Here is a 19,512-nt window from a genome sequence, read left to right as displayed (position 1 = left end):
GCGGCTCGGTGATTCTCTGGGAATTTCTCTGAGTTTATAAATGTTTGGTTGATGGTGTTCTCCGTCTGTCCTCAGAAAGCAGCTGCAGTCATCAGCCCGGCAACCATCGTGTGATCAGCTCGCCTGAATGACGTTCCTGTAAGTCTGCAGGTCCTCACAGAGGGATTGTGTTTGGGGGGAAAACTGGAAATGGGCAAACCCTGACGGCTTTTTGGGTTATTGCAGAAAATAAGCGGGAAAGCAAAGTATGAGAATAAAAATCAAAAAGGGAAACAAAAGAAAAAAAGGCATACAACCCGAGCAAACTGTTAATGATAACTTTAACCATGCGAGTCTTTCTAAAGACAGGCAGGCAGACGTAAAGGCTGACACATGAAGCAAAAGCTATAACAATGAGTTCGCAACAGATCAGAGACTAAGTGAGCTCAGGATGGTCGCCTTTAAGTAATCTGCATTAATCTAAGCCCCGCCCCCAAGAAAACACTGATCACCAGGTAAAAATATAAACGAGTACAACACGATTTCAGCGTCTGCTGGAGGTCACCGACTGGTCTCTGTTTGGTCTGATGACCCCAGTCTCATGTCTCTGAGGTGATGCGCGAGACCTCCATACATACCTTAAATCCGTCTGTGTGTGCGCGCAGGTTCATCTGCTTCCTGCTGCAGTTCTGCGTTTCCTCCTGTTTGACCCGGACGTCGGACAGCTGCTTTCATTTGTGTTGTAAATAAGGACAGTTTGAGTTCGTCTCCTCGCCGCCGCGTCCGTTTGTCATGCTGACCCAGGGTCAGTCTGCGGGCGGGCCGGCGTGCTGTGAGGATGGCAGGTTTGTGTCTGTACATGTGTGTAAATAAACCCTCAGCTGAGCGTCTGCTGCCACTTTTTACTTGAATAATAAACTGAGTTTGTTCACATGCTTCCTGTTCTGTGTTCTCTCGGAGATCAGCTGACCTGGAGCCAAACACATTCATTTCTTTTTAGGTTTTACGGAATAATACGGAGACAACAGCACAACAGCCTCATCAGGCAGGTCATGATGATGTCGACTTTTGTTTTTCCAGTGAACTTTAAGAATCATACAGCACCTCTCTTCTGATCGTACTGTGACATGCAGAGTTACACCTATAGGATCTCATTTACCACCTGTAAAAGTAAATTACTGTACCTGTTACACATGTAGTGTAAAAACTCATTTTAAATAAGCATCACCAAAGTTTCATCATCACATAACCCAACATGTCCTGCACACGTTGAGGTCAGGCGAGTGTTTCAAACAGCTGTAGGAGAAATCATTTCAGCCCGGATCACCTCAGTGAACCCGAGGCATCCTCTCCTCGCTGCAGCAGCTGAGCGATTAAAGATGAAAAACAAACCAGATGGTAGAAAGTTGTTTATTGTTCATCAGCTGAAGCAGCGACGACGCTCCAATCATCTCAGAGCAAACGGAAGACACTGATGGGGTCAGAGGTCACCGAAACCTACTGAATCAGTCTTGTGAATTTCACATTAAGAGCCTCTGGTCTGCAGCCCTTTTCTTTGATTCAGATTAAAAAAAGAAAACATCCAGCTCCTCCTCAGAGCCTTCATCTGTTTCACCCTCATCAGTAACTTTCAATCCCAGCCGACACCAAAGTCCCAAATATAAAACTTTATTAAAACCATCCGTCTTTCCATGTGCTGAAGTGACAAGGCTTTTAATCTGAAAGTCACATTTAAAATAAACACTAGTTTCCTACTAAAAGTATGACCTCTGACAAACACATCGATGCGTCTGACGACCTGTGTGACCAATCAGAGCACAGTAACACAAACTCCTGATAAAAGGAAAAAGTGGTTTTTGCATAGCGAATTACAAAGTGCTGAAAAGTACAAAAACACGTCGAGCACGCCTCCTTCAGCTCTTCATTAATCTTTAAGACGTTCGGACTGGACATAAAGATGGATGACAGGAAGTGAGGAAACGTGGTACACAGGTCACAAACCCCGCCCCCTCCAAGTACATTCTTAATGTTTTTTGATTGCGTGCTTTAAACTGATGTCTGTGGCCGTGATTGGCAGCTTCTCTGATTGAGGTCAGAATTATTCCGCATTAAACCAGAATGGCGGATACTCTGAGGAAGAGGCGGCATGTCATCCATCTTTATTTACAGTCTGTGGCTGTGACAGGAAGCCGAGCGGAGTAAAATAAAAGCACTGCTGTAAACAAACGTGCTGTAACACTGATTTCTGCACACGGGCTTCATCTGCAGCTGCTGAGCGTCTGTTCCCGCTGAACTCGGGATCAAGCCAAAATTCAATTTTTAGGAATTTTCCAGAAGCTAAATCACTGAAAGTATTTCCTCCGAAGGAACTGGAGGAACAGATCCTGCAGGCTTTGAGCTGGGCAGGAAGTGCTCAGGGGGGTAAGCCAAGTTTGCTGATACCACCTTGCATCTCACCAGGCTCCAGTAAAAACGAGTACAGACATATTTCAGACAAAAATGGGATATTTAATCACTTAAACCGGCACCGGTGGCTGTCTTTTCTCAGCCTGGTTCTGCTGGAGGGTACTTCCTGTTAAAAAGATGTTTTTCCTTCCCACTGTCACCACTTGCACACGGGCGCTTTCTGTTATTGTAGGGTCTTTATGAAGTACTTGAATATATAAAAAACACACTGCTTCTGATATACTTCACGATATTTGTAAAACTAGAAACCCATCTAAAGCCAGACAAAAACGACCAACGGCAACGCGCCTCACTCGTTTTTGGCGGGCTCAGGACAGACGTCACAATCTTTCCGTTTTCACTCTGCCTTCACGGAAACAGTCAGGAGGGATTATATGAATTCGAGGACTTTCCAAAAAGCTGAAAGTAGCTTCAGTTTATATCCCGTGTTTCCATCTTGCTTCCCGCCGTTGTTTGGGGTGTTTTGGGATAGTCGTGACGGTCAAAGTTATCGCAGAATATCGGCTGCAAAAATTTAAGAGCTCGAGCTCCTTCTGCGGAAACAGCTTTTCAGAGAAAACTGCAGGAAACTAAAAGTTTGACTTTACGTTTCCACGCCGTGCTCATCGAATTTAATCAATCGTTGTTGTCAATCACATCTTTTACGATAATAAATATATAGTTTCAGCCAATGAACCGATCGGGAGTCAGAGGAAATCTAACACCAGCAGCTGCACATGAAAATAAAACACTTCAAAATAAAAGCGCAGGTTGTACAGTTCCTTTGAAAACGTACAAAATAAAAGTAGCACGTGTGCTATTAAACGACTAAATACAAAAACACAGAAAAGCATCAAAAGTAAAAACAGAAGCTTCTTCGCGTCTTTGAACAGAGAAGAAAAAGCTGCTTCGCAGGGACTTTCTCTGCTTTCATACATATTTATCACAGAGACGTTTTAAAGGAACAGAATTAACTAAAGATGCATTAAAAAAAAGATAAAATATAAAACTATTAGTTCTGTTTAGTTAAAATAAACTCTGAAAGGAAATGAAGGCTGGAGGTCACATGAAGGTTAAGACATTTTAGTGAACACAAAATTTAAAACTCGATAATATTTTTATGATTTCCACTCGTCTGTTCGAAGCCCGCCGATCTTACTGGGCTTTTACTTCCTATGTTTGAGTTGGAAATTCAAGATTGAAATGAAAATGATTTTATACATTTTTATATATATTTATATTTTTTATATATATTTATTTTAATTTTTTCAGCTGATTTCCTGCAAAGTTTCCTAAAATACAAAGCTGCACATTTCAGGACGTTTTCAAAGGTCCTGCACAGTTTGCCTCTGATAACCAACATCAGGTAAGTTCCTGTAGTTCAGCTTATTTTTAGGCGGCGTGCAGGAGATTAGCTGAAGCGATCTGACACAGGCCTGAACCACGAAGCAGGACCTGGGCTTAGAGACCTCAGGTTTAACCAGGTTTTGGAGTTTGTGACGGCGGTGCACGAGGCTGTAAACCTGTGCACAGAGATTCAGAAAACCTGGTTTGGCTTCACAACCACCGTGTTCCCACTTTTCACGATTAGATCAAGATGAGACATACGAGGTGCGATCGGAAAGTTCAGTTACGGTGTTTATTAAAAAAAAATAAAAATTAAAAAATGGAAAACATTGATTCTGATTTGAATTTGGTCGAAGACTCTTTGGGAATGAGTTGCTGCCCCATCGGAGAAGTGTGTTCATGAGTGAGGGAGGCAGGAAGTGAGAGCCTGACGGATGGATTTGTAGATGCCGACAGAACAGAGACCCGAGCGAGATCCAGCCGTCATCGCGGGTGATTGTGGAGCTGCTGATGTCCACGCCTGACCTCTTAGACTCCCACTGACTCAGGACTGAATGTTACCGCCTGGCTGAACTCTTTAATCGCACCTCGTATCCTTGGTTACCTGCTTCGTAGTCCAGGCCGCTGGTCTGTGATTGGTCAGTTGCTGTAAGAGTCGGACTGAAGCCTCTGCAAGAGTCTGCTACATGTCTGATTCTTAAATGCTTCATCCTCAACGCGTAAAATCAGAGGAGAGGGCGGAGCCACAGCCCCACCCACTTTGGTACAAACAGTCATCGGCCTTGTCCTTCATCGCCATCATCATCATCGTCGCCTCCGTGTTCTCGCTGCAACAAACACTGAGATGCTGCGTTGGCTCAGCCTCCAACTGCTGAGCTGACAGCAGATAACAAGAAAACAGAAGAAGAAGAAGAAAAGGAGGAGGAGTCACAGCAGGCTTCTAAACTGTCCACAGGTTGTTCCTCAGCTCCTGCTGCAGGAGGAGGAGGTCTGAGCTGAGGCTCCGCCTACAGCAGCGAACACCTGAACAGGCTCTTCTTGGAGCGGGGCTCCGTGATCTTGACGGGCCCACCTCCACCTGACGGGTTGTTGTCGTTCTGCAGGAAGAAAGGAGGTCAAAGGTCACATCAGTTATAAGAACACAGCGGGGCTGATTATGGCGATTAACAATCTCCTGCTCACGGTGACCAACTCAGTCTTTAATTTTAGCGGCACGTTCATCCCCTGCATGTTCAGCTGATAAAGTCATTTACATATCTGGAGCCAGCTGCTCGAGTCGGAGCGCCGCCTCCGCAGACCTCAATCTGCTCAACTCACCATTTTCCTGTTGAGCCTGGCCATGATGTCTCGGGCGAGCGTGTAGAAGCCCTGTGAAGGGAAACGGGACAGAAATTAGTCGCCTCGTGTGCGCGGGACTGACGGAGGAGACGGCGGATCGGGATCAGGACTCACCTCCTCCACGTTGATACTGGACTTGGCGCTTGTTTCCAGGAACTTGATCCCGTAGTCGATGGCGAGCTGGAAAACCAAAGAGAAAGGGATTACACCCAGGTAGAAGAAAAGGTTGAAGTGACATTTAAAGCATAAGTTCAGAAGCGTTTTCTCTCATTAAGGCTGAAATCAGTGTGAAGCGTTTCTAACTGTCAGCAAATGAATCCCTGAAGCAAAGCAAAGAGTAAAAATCTCGTCTGCTCCTAAATGCATAATAATAAGATGATATCATCTCCTGGAGGTTTCCTGCTTTCACTCAGTTTGATCGAATGAGTCCTGCTCTCTGCAGGGATCGGCTCAGACCTTCTCTCCTCTCTCCTTGGACACTTGTCTCTTGTCGTTCATGTCGCACTTGTTTCCCAGAACCATTTTCTCCACGTCTGCAGAGGCATGCTGAAAACACACACACACACACACACACACACACACACACACACACACACACACACACACACACACACACACACACACACACACACACACACACACGGATTAATCCACCATGTTTTTAACGCTAAAGTATAATTACTATTGTTGTTATCCTTCAATTTTCAAATGTACTGCTTTACAAGAAAATAAATTTTTATTTATAAATTAAAGTTATTTAGTTGCATCCTTGAACAAAAAAAAAAGTGTGATCTCAAAAATGTGAATTCTTGTTTTTCTGAGAAGAATTCACTGGATAGAAAACAGATCACATCTCTCTGCTGGTTGGGACGCCTCGGTGTCCCCCCAGAAGAGCTGCAGGAGGCGACCGGGGAGACGGAGGTCTTGGCATCTCTGCCACAAAGACCTCGATAAGTGATGGAAATTGAACACGTGTCAGGTTTGCACATTTCTACCACATACACTCAAAGCAAACTGATGGATTTAGAGCATTTCTGTGTGCTGTGTTTGTGAGGAGGGCCTACACCACAGCCTCTCAAACAGGAGATAACTGCAGCTGTTCATCACGGATCTCAATATCTGATTACTGAGTATTGATTACAGCTGGAATTGATGTGTAATGTGGAAGTGAACGCACACGGTCGTATTCCGTCACCCTGCAGAGTGAGCGCGAGTAACGGTACTAACACCGATCTTATCTTCTGTCACACATCATAAGGAACGAGAGCTCAGCAGGTCTGATGTCCAGAAATGAGTCATGAGGATGTCACATCTTCCAACCATCTTAAAGGATGGCGTACTTACTAAACTACTTACTAAATTTCGACTTATTAACTCGAAATTTCGAGTTAATAAGTCGAAGTTATGGATACTAGCTGTTTTGTTTTTATTTAGTGGCGGAAACGGGCTTCCATATAATTACACCCTAACCTTTATGCAGTGCCTTGAAAAAGTATTCATACTCTTTTGTCATCTTACATCCACAAACGTGGTGAGATTTTCTATGATAAACCAACACAAAGCAGCACATAATTGTGAAGTGGTACAAATATAACATGGTTTTCAAAATTTTAAGCAAATAAAAATCTGAAAAGTGTGGCATCTGTATTCAGCTCCCCTGAGTCCTTACTTTGTAGAGCCATCTTTCGCTGCAATCACAGCTGCAAGTCTTTTGGGGTGTGCATCTAGAGACTGAAATTTTCCCCCATTCTTTGTTGCAAAAACAGCTCAAGCTCAGCCGGATCTGATGGAGAGCATCTGTCTCATTATATAACAGATCACATGACTCTGTGATGACGTCATACAAGCATTTCTACGGGAGCAGGTGTGGAGTTCACCTGAAGACCTCTTCAAATCCAACTGAACAATGTGAGCTCTGAAAATAACAAAAGTCACGTGACATCAAAGGGGCGTGGCCTACCTCCTCGATATTGCGAATCCAGTTCTTGATGTTGTCGAAGGACTTCTCGTTGGTGATGTCATACACCAGCATGATGCCCTAATGAACACAAGACAGGAAATGACATCAGCACAGGAAGTGCAAGCTGATTCCTGAGGTCAGGACCAGCTTGTTTTAACAAGGCCCTGCATGATGTGAACCAGCTCAGGCCTCCTGGTTGTGGCTGGTCTCAACCAATCACCTGGCACTGAAGCAAATCAGGTGTACAGGTGTGCTCCCACATTATCAGAGTTTAAATCCAACTAAAGTAGATAATTGAGTCATGGTCTCAGTTATCATGTTATTTCTTTTCTAATGGTTTTAAACTTTAGCTTTTAATTTGGACTAATGCTGAGCTTCACAAGTTTTTCCATTTTATTTCTATTGGTGTCATGTTTTTATTGTTTTACTCATCTATTGTTGGTTTCTATTTCTTTATGGATTAGCTTGAATGTGTCTTTCCTGTTATCATTGCCTTTTGTTTGTTTGTGCGTCAGCTGGAATAAAATTTGCTGTATAAATAAAGGTTTTCTTGCTTGTTTCACTGGTGACCGACACGTTACCTGTGCATCAGCAGAGGGGTAACAGGAAGGGGGTGTGTCTTACCATGGCTCCTCTATAATAGGCCGTTGTGATGGTCCTGAACCTCTCCTGACCTGCTGTGTCCCTGCAGGAAGAAGCCACTGTTACACACCCGCACTGAGAGGCTCATTAAAAATATCCACACAACAAAACACCTGATTTCAGGTTCATCTCCTCTCAAAGCCCACACACGGACGTTGGAGCAGAGAGTGGCACTCACCAGATCTGCAGTTTGATTTTCTTTCCATCCAACTCGATTGTTCGGATTTTGAAGTCGATTCCTGAAAGAGAAACAACGGTCAGCTTCAAGCTCCGGACACAAACATATTTACAGCTCCAGAGACGCCAAAGCGTCATAGCAACGATCACGAGCAGACGCAGAGAGCGCTCGGGCTCACTCCGTCTTATTCTCTGCCCAACGACAGACTCAGAAAAGCAGGACTGATGGAATAATGAACAGTTAAGATAAAAGCGGCTGTCAGTGAGTGCAGGAGTTTTATGCTTTTAAAAACTGCGGTCTGATGCAGAGGAAGCCCTGCTAGCAGGGCCATGTGGTTAAAACAAACGCTGAGGCGTGTTTGTTTCTCTTCTGCGTCTTAAATCTGTCAGCTGACTGGGTTTGTGCCTGCCTGGTCAAAGAGGAAGTCGAAGATATTTTTAAAAACACTTCTTCCTGCCTGAGCAGAAGAAATGCTTCCAAGAAGCTGCGGATGTGAAGCCCTGACAGCTCGGGTTCCTCCTGCTCACAGCTGTTTGGGCTGCTGGTTCAAATCCCTGGGCTACAGCTCTAACCAAACCCCTCCCTCCTCACGCCACTTCACCATCAGCTGCAACTGATTTCATTCATTCATTCATTGATCTTACAACTAATGACACAAGAAGTGAATGACTGATGAAACCATCCTGGCTCTTATGGACCCGTTCTATGGTTAAGTGTCTCATGTTTGAAGGATGTGCTGATTTAAGCAGAGAGCAGGTAATATTTTTATTTCCCCCACTGTTAAATTACTAACTTTGTCTTGGACTGATAGGACTGAGCCCTGCTAGAAGTGAACTTTCATCACATTCTCAATTAATGACTTCATTGTCTCAAAAGACAACCAAAGAGCAACAAAAAAACCCCACCAATAAAATACAAAGAAATCCAGCAAAGAGTGGCACAAAGCCACCAACAGGAGGCGCACGACCGAGGAGCCAAACATTCAAGAGAGCAGCACAGACCCGCCAAAATAAAGCTCCCACCCTCCCCCCAAAAACAGAAAAATGAAACGCTACTCTGTTTCCTTTTAGAGAAGAAGAACACGGGCAGGTTTCAACACTTTGTAAAGACTCACACGGCTCACGTTTATTCTCTGCGCTGAGTATCATCGCTGGTCACAACGGGCCTGATTATTAGAGTGTTACATTCTTTTATCGTGGCACACTAGAAGAGTCTGTTATTAGGTTGTAACTCATCAGTTCTTCCTGTTGTGGTTTTGGTGTATGCTGTGTTTTGTTTCGTTGCCATGCGTCGTAAAGGCAACACATCGGCACATTAACTGTTTATAAAGGTGTCAACTTTTCTTATTTTGGGATGTTAGCGCTGGAGCTGTGGCTGTGCTTACAACATGATCAACCATCAAAGTGATGCCTCCATGTGCCGTCTTTCTCAATCTCTCCTCTTATGAATCCACTGATGTAGGAAGTAGAGAACTGAATTTAATGTGAGCAAAGGCAGAAAATGAGTCAGCTGATTTCCTCTTTGCTTCTCTTCTTCGGCTCAGACTAAACCTCTCCTCTTCCCTCCATTCTTCAGCAGCTCTTTCTATTCTCTCACCAGGAAGTGAAACATTTTCTGCTGCCTGTTACGGAAACATGCAGCGGACGAGGTCACTGACCTCCGCCATCTCCACCCACAACATAATGCTGCAGCTAACAGTTTCGTCTGCTGCTGATAAATCGAGCATTCTGCTTTAAGAAGCAAAACAGTAATGTCACAGTCCCCCAGGCATCAGCTGATCATTGTCAGATGAGACTTTAGAGTGGGCTCGTGTTAGCCCACTCCATGCTGTTAACTCCTGTATTGCCTTGGTGGTGTGTTTTGAATCATTGTCATGCTGGAAGACCCACCAACAACCCATCCTCAGTGTTGTGGCTGAGGGAAGGAGAGGGAAAGGTCGTACTCAGCATTTCTCTTCCTCCAACACGGCGGATGCAGCCGATTCCAAAGAGCTCAACCTTGGTTTCACCCGACCACAGCACTTTCTCCAACCCTTCTCTGAATCATTTACGTTCTCTGACAAACATCCATTTCACTCCATTATGGCAGAGAGTGTTATCAATGGTGCTCTTGGTGTCTGTGGTCCAAACTGCTTTCAGAGCATTAACAAGCTGCTCCTGTAGTTTTGGGCTGATCCACCACTTTTCTCATAATCATCCTGACCCAATGAGGCAAGACCTCGCATAGAGCTCCTGAGGACAACTGACGGTCATTTTATATTTCTACCATTTACAAATAATTGCACCAACAGCTGTCATCTTCTCCCCGAGCGCATTACAGCCTTGTTTAGATCTACAATCCTGTACCTGACGTCCTTTGACAGCTCTCGCCCGCGGTGGTAGAGCGTTGGTGTAGTTTATATCCATAACGAGATCAGGAGTGTCTGTGATTGAGTGACTGATTGATTGGTTGTAGGAGCCAGAGTTCTGGCTGGTGTGTAGGGGATCAACTACTTATTTCACTCAATATGACATGCAAATCAATTTATATCTTTCAAGTCTGTCCATTAAAATGAAACTACCAGAAGAATTACAGACTGTTTATTTCTTTGGAAGTAAGAATTAACATGTATTTAAAGCTTTAACAAAACCCCCAAAATAATGAAGAACTGCCAAATAAAAAAGGAAACTGCAAAAAGACAAAACTGTCTAAGAGTGAAACAAAACCAGAAAAAAAGATGCAAAATGGCCAAAGTTACAAAAGACACAAAATGATCAAAGAAAAGGACAAAAACTCCAGAAAAGAGACAAACACTGAAATATACAGACTCGCCAAAGAGCAGAAGACGACCAGCAAAAACATTCAGACAAATATATTTTACAGACATGCTTAAATTTAATCGAAAAGCTCTGTGTGCTGCTTTAGAAACACATGAAACTCTCAACTAGTCCAAAATAGCTCCTTAGCCTTTGTAACATTTAATTAAGAAAAGTGAAAGACCTTTGACCCCGTAGTTTTTCAAACAGCCGGGCCTTCCGCCCTGAAACTTGCCTTTAACGCTCTGCAAAGTGGAGCTTTAGCTTAAGCGAAGGTACAATTCTGTTGTGACTCTTTTCAGTTCAGCTGCTTTCTGAAGCTTCAGTTTCTCGTCTGTGACTTTAAAACTTTTCTGTCTGCTGACTAAAACATGTAGGCTGCCGTCACAGCTTCAGCCTGCCTGCTGTTAGCCAGCTCGCTCAGTTCGGTTGCATCCCTGTGCCAGTCGCACCTACAGCCGGGTTTAAGAAACCTAAAGTGACTCAAACTTGTGAATGTCTGGATTTGGCCCACATGCCTTCGATTCTGACAGAGAGGTTAAAAATTACCTTTTAAAACAATGAGAAGCAAAGTTTCTGCCTCAAACACAACAACTACAGAACAAACTCAGTGTTTTTGTCAATTAACTAACCAACCTGACAATCAGCTCATTGTTTGAGCTTTATAGAAGTCTGCGACCGCTCACTCACTGAAATAAAAACAGGAAGCTGAATACCACACGAACACACACACACACACGAACACACACACACACACGAACACACACACACACACGAACACACACACACACACACACACACACACGAACACACACACACACACACACACACACACCACGTTGACTCACGTTCATTTCCTGCTCCTACTCTAAGCATTTGCGCTCACATTTACATCGTGGTGGTTTTATTTTGTGTCCTCAGTAGGAAAGTAAGTCCTCACGGTGAGAACATGTAAAGTCTTATGTCCACACAACACGAAGAATGCACACGCACAAACACACACAGCCTGCATCAGAGCTGAGGAAACCAGTAACTCAGTGTCAGTGTTTAAATACTCAGCACAAAGCAGCACTTAAACACAACATCACTGCCTTTTATAACATTTAATACCTTCTTCCTGCCTTCCTGTGTGCATGATGAAAAACGTATGTACACACACATGACAATCCTCCACATCATAGTGAGCAATACTTCTAAATATCACCATAAACCCCCCTTTGTGCTTCTGCTCGTACCTGTTTTTACTGCTCCTACTTCATATTTACATCACAGACAAGCACACTGGCTGTACCAGACTCCATCACTATAATAACAGTTTTCATTTCTTCTTCTTTGTTATTTTGGCAGTGCTGATCATCAATCACTCTGTGCACTTTTTATTGTTCAGTCTTCAGATGCATTAATAAAAAAACTTTCTGTGTTTAACCAGTTTACAGCGTGGTCACATGACGTTTCCAGCCAATTAAAATTCACCTCCATGCAGCCTGAAAAAGGATGTGATGTCAAATTTGTGATACAGGCAGTAACTATATATTGATCCAAGACTGTAACTGGCAATCCCACAAAGAGTAGCTGTTGTATGCAGCAGCAGGTGACCTTTGACCTATGAGCTCTAGTACCAGGTCTGGACCCCTCAAAACAGCTCTTTAATGCAACTTCCTCAAAAGTGGCCCTCACAGAGCCAGATACACTCACACATGCTCAGAGGTCAGCTGACTCTCACGAGACCTCTGACAGAGCAGCCACAGAGCGTCCTCTGTCCAAACGCCGCAGCAGAGGATTGTGGGAGCTCATGTAACATTCATGCAGCTCCGGCAAATGAACTGGGAACAACCCAGCAGAGAGTGGAGCGCCGTGAGAGGAAGATGACACCTTCAGGTGCCACTGTAAAAACCAGGGTTGTCGCTGTGTGGAAAGCCTGAAATTTACAGACAATAACCCCTCAGTTTACAAATCAAATAAATAAATCAGGGCGACACCGAGATAATGAGACGGCAGAGAGCTCAGCAGCTCACGCTCAGCTGTGAGGAGAGTCCACCCACCAATCAGCTGTTCAGATAATAGCTAACCAATCGAATGCCCGCACTATGAAGCAACCTGAGATCAGCAATCAGGCTAAAGATGTTACCAGCTCGATGAATCAGCCTAGACTTCAACAATCTAACAAATAATTCTAACCAATTCTGACTAGGGCTGCCACGATTAGTCGACTAGTCACGATTACGTTGACTATCAAAATCGTCGACGACTAATTTAATAGTCGACGCGTCGTTTGAAGCTTTGTAAGATCACAAAAGACGCAGGAATAATAGCAGGATTTAAGAGTGTAATAATGGACTGAAACAGAAGATGGCAGCACTGCATGTCCAAGGATGCCAGCTGCCGTTAAACCCCGAAGAAGAAGAAACTGTGTCCCAGAATTCATAGCGCGGCCCTGCTCAGTTTCCAACAATGGCGGCAGCTGGTTAGTTTTAATATTACTCTTATTATTCTTTCTGGGTCACAAAATAAACGTTTAACATATTTTCAGGTAAGAATGTAGCTGTGTAAACCTCAAATATCTGCTCAGTTTATCAGGACACCACATATTTTCAAAAGCGCTCCGACGTTTTCGGAGACGTCTGTTACCCACTAGCTCGATAGCTAGCCGGGGGCTAGGCTAACTAGAGCCGTGAGAACACGGACTCCCGGCAGATCGTTTTCAAACCCACCGCCGTCTTTCACTACTCAGGTTAAACATGATATATAAGTCACTTAGATAACTTCAAAATGTTGTTTGGCTTTTTTCAGTGTTTTATTTGTTCCTGAGTAAATCGGTTTGGATGAGATTAAAGTTATAGTTTTTACACAGCTGAATAAACATCAAGCAGACAGCTGATTATCAGAAGTGTGAGATGCTCGTTATATTTTAGATAGCAAGGAGTTTATTAAACTTCACCGAAACAATCTGCAAATGTCATTAAAATTTAATAAACTATCATCTTGTCTTTATTTTTAGTTAGCACATACCTTAAACACTTAAAGCTGAAAGCTAATGATAGTTATATAAGAGCAGATGCTGCTGGTGCAATAAGCTGTACGTTTTATGTTCAATGGATGATGATCTGATTAGTCGACTAATCGCAAAAGTAATCGCTGACTAGTTGACTATCAAAATAATCGTTTGTGGCAGCCCTAATTCTGACCAATCAGAAACATGGACAGGTCTACTGGCAGCAGAGCGGCCGATGACAAAACTGTAATGAAACACATAACAAAGAGCGTGAGAGATAAACTGCTTTATGAATCTGAGAAGCTGGCCTGCAGAGCAAATATCTTTCAGTGCTCAGCGTGACAGGAAACAGGCTGTATAAATAAAGTTTATTTAAAGCCTTGAAGGAAAGCTGTGTTAAAATGTGACTGATGTTAAACTGTCAGGGAGCAAAAAAATAAAAGAACAAAAATAAAACCAGAATTCAAACCAGTAACACCTGACTCATCCTACAGCTTTAAACACAGTGACCTGCAGAGGCTCACACCTCATCAGCTGTGGCCAAATTTATGCCCTCCTTCCAGTTTCACACTTTCCACAGCCATCCAAGGGGCCCAATCGGAGCTTTTGACGATCCAGCTCTGGCCCCCAGCCATGTATTTGACACCCTGATAAATGCGGTAATCAGATTCGGCTGTAATTGTATCTCATTTTGCTAATGCAGCAAATACTTTGACATAATGTAAAAATACTTTAATTGTAGAGATCCGGAGCTGTGCATCCACTCAGTCAGCTATGAAGCAAATTACCTGCCGTTTAATGTTTATTACTTCCAAGTTAAAGACGAACAGGTGAAGTCAGGTCAGTGCAGATCCACCAGGACAAAGTAAAAATGTGACATCATCACCCACTAATGAACCATCTCCAACACACTTAAACCCGACGTCACCTCGCCAAATCCTGCGTCATATTTCTGGCCTCAGGAACTTCCTGCTTCTGTCGTGACACATTTTTGCTGCTCTCTTTGAGTGTCCGCTGAAAATCTTTGAGGTTTTGAGGGATGTAAAGTCGTCACATAGACTTTTTCTGGCAGTTTAATAACCAAACAAGTTAAGGAAATAATCAGTAATAAATAGGAGTAGCAATAACCTAACTCTTTAGCCAGTTTGATGACCTCAATCTTTTGTTTCTTTTTTCCCCAAAATAAAAGCTTCTATCAGTTCAGTCTCCCATCCCACACACACGCGCGCGCACGCACACACGTTCTTAAGCCTCTGTATAACCACTCACTTATATTTGATTTTACTCTGAATCCTCAGACCTTGTGGGGAGAGCCTGAAGAACCACCAAAAATGTCCTCACTGTGATACCAAAGACACAAACACACCCCCTACTACTTAAACACTCGCCGACAGATAGCTGACGCACCGGAAAAAAAAACACACACACACACACACACACACACACACACACACACACACACACACACACACACACACACACACACACACACACACACACAGTCTTGCTTCTCTATCTCTGTGAGGACCTTTAGGATTCAGGGTCCCGGTCAGGGACCACCGAGGGTCCACACAAAGACAGAAGGCCTAAACTGCATCCTGCTCAATGTGAGACGTCACCAGGGCCTCATATGACCTTTGACCTGCCTCATGTAAGAACATCTTCCTCCAGATAAACGTCAGCACAGCTGCTTCCTGATGCAGCTGCTTACTGCAATTTATCGATGGACTTTTTGATGTTAATTAGCTCCACTGCTTCACTAAAGATCAGGAAATCAGTAAAGCTGCAGCTGATCTGTTTCCATCCACCTGCTTTTCACGACCATCTCCAAATTTAAAAAAGGAGCTTTATTACTGCCATTATATGAAGAAGAAATCTAAAAAGTAATACAAATAAATCAAACACAACAACAGGGAATTACAAGTTAGTAATCTTTCTCATAAAAGTTCCATTAAAAAAAAAAATCGACAAAACTAATAAATTAACAGACGTTTCCGTCGTGTTTTCATCCACATTTGATCGTCACAATTCCTGCTGTTGTTTCCGACTCTCTGCTGTGAGATTAACTACAGGAAGGTTTATATCTGAGCAACACAGCTGGACACATCCTCACTGTTAGACCACAAAAAGGGGAGCCTACATTTCCCATGATGCAACTCAGTGCCATCTTTCTAATGTTTCAAACTGCACGCTCTTCTCTGTGAAGCAGCCTTTCTGCCAGTGGCATCAAGTTTCAAACCGAAGCCGAGATATCTGAGAGCATCGCATGGATCTGCTTTGTCCAGCTGTTATTTTATCCAGCTGTTCATCCCAGGATGTAGAGCCCAAAGGCACATATTCTACTTCTATTATTTTTTGGAGACAGAACAGACAATTATTAAAATAATGACAATAATTACAAAAAACGTAAATAAATCATGACTATTTTGTACATTTTTGACTCTTTTTATGATTGTACATTCAGATGTACATCATCAGCTCTAAAACGTAGAGCCCAATGCAGTGGTATCTGCACATAGTGTATACAAAAAGGAAACTAAAAGTACAATTCTTAGGATAACTACACTCTGTAAAAATATTTTGAATCGTTTATTCTTTTACTCTCTGATTTTGGCATTACTCAAAAAAAAAAAAAAAATAGTACTGTTAGACTTCATCTAAAAATGTCTGTTTAAAAATGAAGATTTATGAAAGCAAAATTTTGTCTAATTAATAATCAGATTCATGAAGTATGAGCTGTGATTTCTGTCAGTGAAACAAAACATTTTTTCCCCTCAAAGTAAAGTTAGGGTTTATTGAAAGAAATCAAAAACTTTGTATAAGTGGACAAAAGACGTACTTCTCTGGGCTCATCACAAAAAAAATACATTTTCATCAGCTTCAGTTTGGTTTCGTAGGCGATGATTACTTTTTACAATATGTTAAAAAAGTAAATGAAAAATAGGTCCAACCAGAGTTATTATAATTTTGTAGTTTCATATTTTCAAATTGTATTTACTTTATTTCTCCACTTGGTTTGGTCTCAGTCAGTTTACTAGTTTCATTTTGTTTGGTAAAATGTTCTCTCTATTTGTGTTATTATTATTATTATTTTTCCTTTAAAATTGTTCAGTAAGGTCATACAAAATGATTAACCAAAGCAAACTGAGGCGGACTCTATTAGAAGTTTGTCCACATTTTAAAAACAAACAAACAAACAAAAATTCTAGTGGATCTTCTTAAAAATCCCTTTGATTTAGAACACGTTTCGTAACATCTGAGTTTCTTTTCTTTTCTAAAGTTAAATAAAGTTGTTTCTAACCACACTGATTGTGAGTTTGTTAGACACGTGCGCTGATATTATTGATGACAGTATTGCTTATGATATTGATGATAATAAGTATTAGTAACTGGATGGGAAAAACCGTGGGAATGCTCCATTAAGTGATACTCGATCACTAATTAGTTAACAGATACATCACTTCACAACTACTGTATGTTTCTGAGGGGTCAGAGGTCACATGCTCCACACCACCCCACCCGAACACTTTCACTTTTCCGGTCAGTTAGCTTGTGGCCTGGAGCTAGCCCTCCGTTCGGCCGGTACACCGGGAAGAGGGTGATGAGGAGAAGACTCACCGATGGTGGAGATGAAGGTGGTGTTGAAGGCGTCCTCGCTGAACCGGAACAGCAGGCAGGTCTTGCCGACGCCGCTGTCCCCGATGAGCAGCAGCTTGAACAGGTAGTCGTACGTCTTCGCCATTTTCCCGCCGTTCGTCCGTCGGTCCGTCCGTGTGTCCCGGTGAGTTCACGGGGAACCTGCGGCCTGCTCCCTTTCTGCTGGGCGGACTGGCTTCACTGGGAGCGCTGATTTCGTGTTGGTTCCACTCTGAGAGCAGCGACAAGCAGCAGGAAGCGCTCCGGCTGCAAGCTAGCCTGAATGTACCCCGCCCACATCCGGTCCCTTTTTTTCACAATAAGGCAAACCTCTCCCAGCGTGCTCCGTTATTGATGATCGTTAGTAATTATAACATTTCACACGTATAAAGTCTGGAACAGAAACAACATCATAGGTAATTATTATTATTATTATTATTATTATTTAGTAGTAGTAGTAGTTTGCAAATAGGTGTGTGCAGGGGTTTATGATAGTAAAATAGAGTAATGGTTATTTATTTCTTTATTCTAAATGTAATGAATTAATATAGTAATCAAAGGAGCTTGCAAAGAAAAGCGTCTGGACTTCTTTAAGTTGCTTGAAGACGTTTCACCTCTCATCCGAATATTATATAATAATAATATAGTAAGTATTTTTGCTATTTAAATTTTTTTTCGTTTGTATCCCTCTGCCTCACAATTTGTATGTGCTTTACAACTAAGTAATAAAAATGTTTTTAAGTGTTGACTGTGACATAATTAAATGAGTATAATAATAAAGCAAATCTGCAGTGTGCATTGTACTAACACAAAAACATTTACGATGCGTGTAACAGCTCCATGTGAAAGACTACCCTTGAAATTCAGCGAATATAAAAGTTTATTTTGATCTCTATATTTATGGATTTCTAAAAACAAATTATGAATATTTATGAAAAATATAAAAATATTATATGTGTAAATTGTTTCTTTTTCAGTTTGATATTTATTATTTAATTAATTTTATTCATTATTTACCGTGACTTTATACAGTGGTTTTGAGCTCCTTTTTTAACATAATCTCCAACATGTTTCTGTTATTCGTGTTTTAAATTAAATAACTCACAATTATCTACATTTTTATATTTTGTTTTCAAAAGTTTAGTTTTCATTTCGATCACTGCGCTCTGCAGGTAAAAACAAATAATATTTTGAAAGTAAAACTGCTCTTTTTCCCGTTTGTATGCCGCAATTTGACGCAGCCAGGAAATAGGGGCGGGGTCACATGACGTAATTTGCAGGGAGGGAAAGGGTGATAATTATAAATATTATTATTTATATTGGTTTCTGTTTAGTTTATTATTATAAACATGAATTATGTGCTTGCTAATGGATCATGATTCTAACGTCTCTGGACTTTCAGACTGACTCCATCACAAGGTTAGGTCTTGTTTCATTTTCATGTTCATGACTTATTTCTGTTCAGTTTCAGTTTCTTCCTGTTGTTGGATTAAAGCTGCTCCACCCACTCTGCAAAAGTCTTGAGCCATCTGGCCCTCCAGTTGATCCACATACTGTTTCTGATAAAGTCTCATCAGAAACAGTCTCAGTGGAGCGATGGCGATTCATCACAGCTGGATTTTTAGCAGTAACCCTTCTGTCCTTATTTGGGGCCCAGCAACTTTGGTTTAGAGCGATGACAGCAGTATTTTTGGTAGAAATCCAGGGACTGGGATATTAAGACTGTAGAACGTGTACCTAACAAAGTGGTCAGAGTATGGAAAAGAGTGAAGACAGGTTTCTGTTTTTAAATAAACAGTTTCTTGATGCTGCTGCTGATCCTGCCCCCCCCTTAAACTGGTATTGTTTAAAAGGTCAATACATAGAGTTATAGCCATTTCTCTTACAATTCATTTAGGTTAATTGGGCAAGGTTATTAAATGATCTCAACTCTGGGTAATGATAATGCTAAAATGTATAATCCCAGTTTGAACGACAAGATGTCGTAATGACTCAACATAGCATTGATTTAACAAGGTCATAATGAGGACATTCTTGTTTGCAGTGATGGCCTTGGGAGAAAGCCTCTTTAGGAAATTTAGCCCAATTGAGAGTAATTACAAAAAGCACCTTTATTGAAGTTAAGTAGAACCTCTCTCTGGTGCTGCCATGTTTCCTGATGGTTTGCTCAGTGTTCCACTCTGACTTTAACAGGATACGC

At 42.1% G+C, this 19,512-nt stretch overlaps 2 protein-coding genes across 2 annotated transcripts in view; one reads left to right on the top strand and one right to left on the bottom strand.

Annotated features, from left to right (window-relative positions):
- Window positions 1–912, top strand: part of plekhg4 (pleckstrin homology domain containing, family G (with RhoGef domain) member 4) — a 60,727-nt gene extending 59,815 nt beyond the window's left edge. Inside the window, exon 23 of the mRNA XM_080883995.1 lies at window positions 80–912. Coding sequence (XP_080740121.1) covers window positions 80–127 — 48 coding nt within the window. The 3' untranslated portion in view covers window positions 128–912. The remainder of the gene's footprint in view (window positions 1–79) is intronic.
- A 2,359-nt stretch (window positions 913–3,271) lies between these two features.
- On the bottom strand, window positions 3,272–17,606 carry LOC308397831 (ras-related protein Rab-8B). Its single transcript, XM_080884009.1, has 8 exons — window positions 17,295–17,606; window positions 7,890–7,950; window positions 7,694–7,754; window positions 7,070–7,147; window positions 5,566–5,655; window positions 5,224–5,289; window positions 5,089–5,139; window positions 3,272–4,868 (listed from the first exon to the last, which is right to left on the bottom strand). Exons 1-8 carry the CDS (start codon window positions 17,416–17,418, stop codon window positions 4,779–4,781), a joined length of 621 nt encoding a protein of 206 aa, XP_080740135.1. The 5' UTR covers window positions 17,419–17,606; the 3' UTR covers window positions 3,272–4,778.
- Window positions 17,607–19,512: the final 1,906 nt, after the last annotated feature.

This window comes from Rhamphochromis sp. 'chilingali' (assembly GCF_963969265.1).
Source record: "Rhamphochromis sp. 'chilingali' genome assembly, chromosome: 6".
In the NCBI taxonomy this organism is placed as follows: domain Eukaryota; kingdom Metazoa; phylum Chordata; class Actinopteri; order Cichliformes; family Cichlidae; genus Rhamphochromis; species Rhamphochromis sp. 'chilingali'.
Note: the sequence above shows the minus strand (reverse complement) of the source record. Positions and strands in the feature narration are given on the sequence as shown.

What these genes read in the sequence shown, in the direction of transcription:
- LOC308397831 (XM_080884009.1), bottom strand. Translation starts at nt 17,418, where the DNA reads ATGGCGAAGACGTACGACTACCTGTTCAAGCTGCTGCTCATCGGGGAC. An exon ending in GGATTCGCAATATCGAGGAG is followed by an intron (nt 5,656 to 7,069) that starts GTAGGCCACGCC and finishes GTGTGTTTTCAG; the next exon opens with CATGCCTCTGCAGACGTGGA. An exon ending in CCAAGGAGAGAGGAGAGAAG is followed by an intron (nt 5,290 to 5,565) that starts GTCTGAGCCGAT and finishes TTGGTTTTCCAG; the next exon opens with CTCGCCATCGACTACGGGAT.